This window comes from Vollenhovia emeryi, unplaced genomic scaffold (genome assembly GCF_000949405.1).
Source record: "Vollenhovia emeryi isolate VEMERY1.0 unplaced genomic scaffold, V.emery_V1.0 DF939746.1, whole genome shotgun sequence".
NCBI lineage: Eukaryota > Metazoa > Arthropoda > Insecta > Hymenoptera > Formicidae > Vollenhovia > Vollenhovia emeryi.
The window spans coordinates 14,159-21,508 of NW_011966620.1; the positions used below are offsets into that span (position 1 = coordinate 14,159).

The 7,350-nt window shown below is 40.8% G+C and overlaps 1 protein-coding gene across 1 annotated transcript; it reads right to left on the bottom strand.

Moving 5' to 3' along the window:
- Positions 1–8: 8 nt before the first annotated feature.
- On the bottom strand, positions 9–6,869 carry LOC105556853. The gene is made up of 3 exons (XM_012003966.1): positions 668–6,869; positions 487–544; positions 9–254 (listed from the first exon to the last, which is right to left on the bottom strand). Exon 1 carries the CDS (start codon positions 6,304–6,306, stop codon positions 1,495–1,497), a length of 4,812 nt encoding a protein of 1,603 aa, XP_011859356.1. The 5' UTR covers positions 6,307–6,869; the 3' UTR covers positions 9–254; positions 487–544; positions 668–1,494.
- Positions 6,870–7,350: the final 481 nt, after the last annotated feature.

Genomic DNA, 7,350 nt, shown 5'->3' on the forward strand with positions numbered 1-7,350 from the left:
CAGTACAGTTTTGTTATGTTACTGTCTTTTTCAACATTATGTTGAAAAGCACATTACCAATAACATATAATACTTACATCTATTTTAATTGTCCGTTTCAACTTTTCTTTCATATTGTTCTCCCTCTGATTCGTATGCATATTTCTTTCTGACGTCTCTTATTTTTATTGTAATAATTTTGAACGAATCATTCAAATGTTTAAATCTTATTGTATCATTCATATTCAACTCAATCAGGTAGTCATTATACAAACCTACAAAACAATCAATGAAAGTATTAAAACATAATAAATAGATAATGGGATGGTATAAAGAAAAATGTTTATATACTTAATGCTAAAGATAGTTTCCGCGGACTAAGTTCTTTAACTGTGCCACTAGATGGCTTATAATACGTTCTGTTTTCGTCAAAGCATCTATTTTTAAGAATATTGTATGGCCAAATGTAAAGCAATACATCATGCAAAAACAAAGAAGGCTTTTCACGCAGTTTTGTCATTTCCCAAGACAGTTGACCAACCGATATGTTTTCTCCTAAGTATATCTGTTAAAAATATATATTTTGAAAATAACAAGGCTACTATAATTAATAAAAGTAGTACACACAGTAGAGAAGGCCAATGTAATAGTTTTACATATAAGGAAAATAAATAAACAAATGTCTTACTCTTGTATTTGATATTTTATCATAACGCTTATGAATATCATAAGAATCTTCAAAGTTCAAAGCATCCTGTACGGTGGTGCCGTGCAATGCTCGTATTTGATGCACGTGACCGTTGTGATGGCCAAATTTTTACGTCTGGACCATCTATTTATAAATTCACAGTGTTGTGTTGGTGATGTAATGATTTTGCACACTCTTGTTTCATAGAAAAATCAGTCGATTTATTTGTCACGACGTTCACCATCGGCACTTAACTTCCGCCATCTTTTTCTCAACTCCTCCACACACTCCTACCAACTTAAATCTAGTAAGAGCGTAACTCAAAAAACGCCATAATCGAAAATAGGGGAAAACACCTAGTGCTGGAAACTTAACATATCACCCCCCCTTTGAACGACATGTTCAAACAAAGAAAATTAGTAACAGATATATCACAGTGTTACGTATAGTATTGTATAAAAACAGAGCTTAACTCAAAACTTAAGAATAAACCGAAAATAATCTTATACTATGGTAACAGGGATACCTTCTTAACGCACCGCTTATACGCCCCGTTCGCAGTCTTTACTGTTATTACCCTAACTATACCGTCACTACCAGGGTGAGTTTCTATCACTCTGCCGGTCAACCAATATAACGGTGGTGTATTATCCTCCTTGACAACTACAAGATCGCCTACACTTATGTTGGAAGACTCCTTGCAATTCCACTTAACACGCTGCTGTAACTCATTCAAATATTCCTTATGCCAGCGTTCCCAGAAATGCTGTTTTACTCTTTGAATATGTTGCCAATTAGATAAACGATTTGCACTTGTATTCGTGAAGTCATAATCGGGAACTGATTGTAACGATGTTAATCAAAAAATGCGCTGGTGTGAGAGCGAGTGGATCATTCGGATCAGCCGACAAGGGCGTGAGAGGCCTAGAGTTCAATATAGCCTCTATCTCTATAACCAATGTATTAAATTGCTCAAATGTAAAAAGAGTCTCTCCAATTATTCGACGCAAATGATGCTTGAAACTCTTGACGGCGGCCTCCCAAATCCCACCAAAATGCGGTGACCGGGGAGGTATAAATGACCACTGCATTCCTTCATTGACTAAATACCGATCAATGATTTGCTTATTCGTGTTTTGTCGTAGAAATTCAAAAACTTCATCTAGGTGGTTTTTCGCACCTACAAAATTTGTAGCATTGTCCGAATAGATCACTCGCGCCTTACCACGACGAGCAAAAAATCGCTTCAGAGTAGCTATGAACGCTTCAGTCGTTAACTCGCTTACTAATTCTAAATGCACGGCTTTGCTTACTAAACATATAAATATGGCTACGTAAATTTTAATTTTATTGCGGTTACGATGCTTCTTTTCCTTAATAAAAAACGGGCCACAAAAATCAACTCCGCTATTTCCAAATGGTCTTGTGCTTACAATTCTAGCCTTGGGCAAATCACCCATTTGATATTCCGGTGTGGAGGGTTTCCAGCGCGCGCATGTTATGCATTTTCTGATTACTCCCTTGACGCGATTTTTGCCATTTAGTAACCAAAACCTTTGCCTTATTGTATACAATGTTGCCTGGCTTCCAGCATGACCAAGCTTGATATGGGCTTCGCGAATTATATTTTCAGTGACGTGATTATTGGTTGGTAATAAAATAGGATGCTTTTGAGCAAATTCTAACTCCGAGTGTCTTAGTCGACCTCCAACTCTAATTATACCATCCGAATCCAAAAATGGGTTAAGCGACAATATGTTACTCCTCTTATCCAATGAATGTCTTTCGCGTAAACTGTACAACTCATTTTTGAAGGCGACGCCTTGAACTAGTTTTAAGATACACGCCTCAGCTTGTTTTAGCTCTTCATTGTTAAGATCTTCCGAGTTTGATTTGTGAGAACGGCAATGATTGTAAAAACGCAGACAATAAGCAATCACTCTTATCATCTTGATAAATGACGAGAATCTTTGCAAGACTTCGTTCTCAGTGGGACCTACGTTTGACAGTACTATTGTCGAACGTTGTTCAGGAATTTCCAATGCGGGTAGTGCATTCGGCGGCCAAAGCTCCTCTTCTCTTGTCAGCCAGTCAGGTCCATTCAGCCAAATATGGCTGTGAATAAACTCCCTAGGAAACTGTCCTCTTGATAGAGCGTCAGCCGGGTTGTCTTGGGACGGCACGTGCCTCCAATTTCCATGTTTGGTACCCTCTTGAATTAGCGAAACCCTGTTTGCAACAAAGGTCTTCAACTTATGCGGCGAAGTTCTAATCCAGTGCAATGCGATCATAGAGTCCGACCAAAAATACACTTCGTCCAAGCTGAGCGTAAAGGCCCTTACAACAGCTTCATATAGTTTGCTAAGAAGAACTGCTGCACACAGCTCAAGTCTGGGTAATGATAGCCTTTTAATTGGAGCCACGCGAGTTTTGGAACATATGAGTCGAACCGTTTTAACTCTCGATGAAGTTGTGCATCTTAAATACAGAACGGCTCCATAAGCATTCTCGCTGGCATCGCAGAAGCCATGCAATTGCGTTTGAACCGTATCATCCCCCTTAATGTGACGAGGAACTGCATAGTGGTCCAGGATATCAAATTGTTGCGTATACTTGTTCCATGTAGTAGCAATATCCAAAGGAACTGACTCATCCCAATCAAGATGGATCTTCCACAGTTGTTGGAGCATGATTTTTGCCTTCACGATGATTGGGCCCAGAAGTCCAAGAGGATCGAAAAGTGAAGCAATTTGTGAAAGCATGCTCCTCTTGGTGATTCGTTGATGTTGTGTAAAAGGCTTCACGGTATGAAATAAACTGTCGTCAAGTGGATTCCAATGAACGCCGAGTGCCTTGTGTTTTTCAATTTCACTCAGACAAGCGTGAGGGTCAGCGGATTTCTGTAATAATGGCTCCAGAAGAGATGGCTCATTGGAACACCATTTTCTTAAATTGAAGCCACCGGCGGCTAACAATTCAATGAGTTGATCTCGCAGCGTTTGTGCTTCCTCTAAACTAGATGAACCAGTTAGAAGATCATCTACGTAGAAGTCGTTTTGAAGGACCTTACTTGCTAGTGGAAACCGCTCCTGCTCGTCGTGAGCCAATTGCTTCAGAACTCGTACTGCCAGAAATGATGCAGGGCCAGTGCCATAGGTTAATGTATTTAACTGAAATACCTTAACTGCTTCGTCTTGATTTCTGCGCCACAAGATCCTTTGATATTTGATATCTTCACGATGCATGCTAATCTGCCTGAACATTTTTTCTATGTCAGCAGTCAGCACCCATCTGTGCATTCTGAACTTCGTGATGATGGTGAACAAATCCTTTTGAATGATTGGACCAGTAAGAAGTGTGTCATTCAGAGAAATTCCACTGGTAGTGTTCGAAGAGGCATCAAAAACCACTCGTAATTTTGTAGTTTGGCTATCCTGTTTGAGTACTGGATGATGTGGGATGAAATATCCATCTTCTGTTATATCCGCTTCAGCCATTTCCGTCATATGCCCCAGATTCTCGTAATCGCTCAAGAAATTTGAGTATTCCTCACCCATTTGTGGATTACGCATTAACCGCCTTTCCAATGAATACAACCTTTTTTTTGCTAATTCAAAGGACGCTCCGATATCTCGCTTTTTGTCATTAAAAGGAAGCCTTACAACATATCTTCCACTTCGTTTCCTAAAGTGCGTTTTAGAAAAATGTTGCTCACATGCGTGCTCTACATCAGATAAATGTTTGATAGCTGGGATTTCTTCTATCTCCCAAAATTTAGCAACTTGGGCATTTAAAGAGTCTACAGTTAAGTTACACATGATTTTGTTTGACATGGAACCCTGACTGTGCAAGGGCCCAGAGACTACCCAACCAAGCCTTGTTTTCTGTAAAATTAATGCAGAATTGTTGAGTTTTACTTGGCCTACACATAACAATTGATAGAACAACTCTGCTCCGATTAGGGCATCAATTTCTGAAGGATTAGCAAACCCAGGATCCGCCAGTGCAATGTTCTGGGGAATATTAAGCTCACGTGTGTTAATTGCTTGTGATGGAAGCCTTTCTGTAATCCGAGAAACAACCAAGAATGCTAAATTAGCTTGGAAACGTCCGTCCCTGGAATGAAGTGTAGTTCTGACCGAATGCTTGATATGAGTCAAGTTCTGATTGAAGCCCGAAACCGGAATGTTAATTTCAGTTTTGACGAGATTTAAAATATTGCACAACCTTTCGGTAATGAAGTTAGACTGGGATCCGTTATCCAGCAAAACCTTGCATCTGACAAGCTCTCCTTGTTTATTTAGTAGCGGGACTACCGCGGTAGATAAAAGGACCTGTGATGTAACAATAGCCTGCAAACTCGTACTTGAATTAGATTCCACAGACTTAAGGTTAACCGTTTCCTGAACAGGTAGGTCGGTTTCACCATGAAGAAGAGTATTGTGTTTCCGTTTACATTTTTTACATGATCCCGATCTGCATTCGTTTGCTAAGTGATTTGATCTCAAGCAATTGTAACAAAGTCTCAGTGACTTCACTTTAGCGCATCTAGCGTTACGATCCATTTTAAGAAATTGCTCGCATTGGTACGTGTTGTGATTTTGCTTACAGATTGCACACTCAAGCGGCACATGTGAAGCTACCAGAGCCTGTCGCCCTCTTTGATTTGCATTGCTTAAATTATTGTTTAGCCGCGGTTGATTTTTCGTCGACGAATTTGCCTGCGTTGAATTCTCCTGATTTATGCTTTCTAAAACCTGACAGCGATTTTTTAAGAATTTCCAAAATTCTTTCATGGATGGCATACCGGTACCATCGAGAGTGCGTTCCCATTCCTTGTGAGTGTTTCGATCGAGTTTAGCTGTTATCAGATGCAAGAGCAAGGAGTCCCATGAATCAGTAGGCTGACCTAAAGCGTTAAGCGCTCTTGTATGCTTTAATGCGGAATCGACCAACGTTCTTAATTGGATTGGTGATTCCTTAGCTATTGCCGGTAAATCGAAAAGTGCGCGAACATGGCTTTGTATGATTATGCGTCTATTGTCGTATCTCTCTGTTAATAACCCCCAAGCTATGCTGTAATTCTGAGATGATGTTTCAAGTGCTTGTATGACCTGAGCCGCTTCCTCCTTCAGAGATGATCTTAAGTATTGTAATTTTTGAACAGGCGTTAAATCACAATTATCATGTACTATGGATTTAAAATTATCATAAAAACCTAACCATTCATCGTACCTTCCATTAAAGGTAGGTAATTTAATCGTAGGGAGCTTTATTTTGTTTACTGAGTTTTGTAAAGCAGGCTGGTTTTGAATAGTCGCTGTACCATCTACGACAGTGTTAGGTCTCAACGCCGCAATACGACGCTGAGCACGCGCTATCAATTCAAAATACGAATCCTCAAAGTGGTTTCGCTCAACGTCACTTGATGCATCACCACTAGCTTCCGCGTTTAAAACTTCGAGTTTACCTTGAATCAATTCGAAGCTGTCCCAAGTCGCCTTAACCTTTTCAAGCCGCTCGATAAGCTGCTGCTCATCAGGGCGTTCGGACCATTTTTCTAGGTAGGTTCTAAATCTAGTCAGTTGCGCCTTGATCGTGGCACGCCCCTGAATCAACGCCTTCACTTCTTCCGACATCGTGTGCCAATAAGAAGGGAACAATTGCAATAATAACCTTAAAAATAATAAACTTACAAACAAATGCTTAAACCTAAAGATAATGTAATCGACAATTTTTGCAAGTTGGTTATGTGAAAATTAGCCGATCTAGTATTACGATAGTCTCCTTTGTTCGATGCGCTGTCGTTGCCGTTGCTCTGCCGATAGCGGTCAAGCTCGTTCCGTATGTATCCGTGGCTCGCCGATCCGTGTGTATTCCGTGGCTCGCCGATCCGTGTATATCCGTGGCTCGCCGATCCGTGTGTCCGAGTGTATCCGTGTGGCTCGGAATCCGTGTATATGCGTGAGTATCCGTAGGCTCGGAATCCGTGTGGCTCGGAATCCGTGTATATGCGTGAGTATCCGATGGTTCGGAATCCGTGTATAACCGTGTGGCTCGGTTATCCGTGTATAACCGTGTGGCTCGGAATCGTGTGTATCCGATGTGTCCGATGGCTCGGTATCTGCGTGTCCGATGGTTCGGTAGCTGCGTGTCCGATGGCTCGGTAGCTGCGTGTCCGATGGTTCGGTAGCTGTGTGTCCGATGGCTCGGTAGCTGTGTATATCCGAGTGTATGTGCGATGGCTCACTAATCCGGCTCGAAGGACCAAATGGACGGCGCTGCCGTGCAATGCTCGTATTTGATGCACGTGACCGTTGTGATGGCCAAATTTTTACGTCTGGACCATCTATTTGTAAATTTACAGTGTTGTGTTGGTGATGTAATGATTTTGCACACTCTTGTTTCATAGAAAAATCGGTCGATTTATTTGTCACGACGTTCACCATCGGCACTTAACTTCCGCCATCTTTTTCTCAACTCCTCCACACACTCCTACCAACTTAAATCTAGTAAGAGCGTAACTCAAAAAACGCCATAATCGAAAATAGGGGAAAACACCTAGTGCTGGAAACCTAACACATCCTTTAACCGTTTTCTTTTCACTTGCTTATTATTTAACTGTACTGCAACTGAAAAATAAACAGCATTCTTAACATTGTTATTTATTTAACTTTAAAACG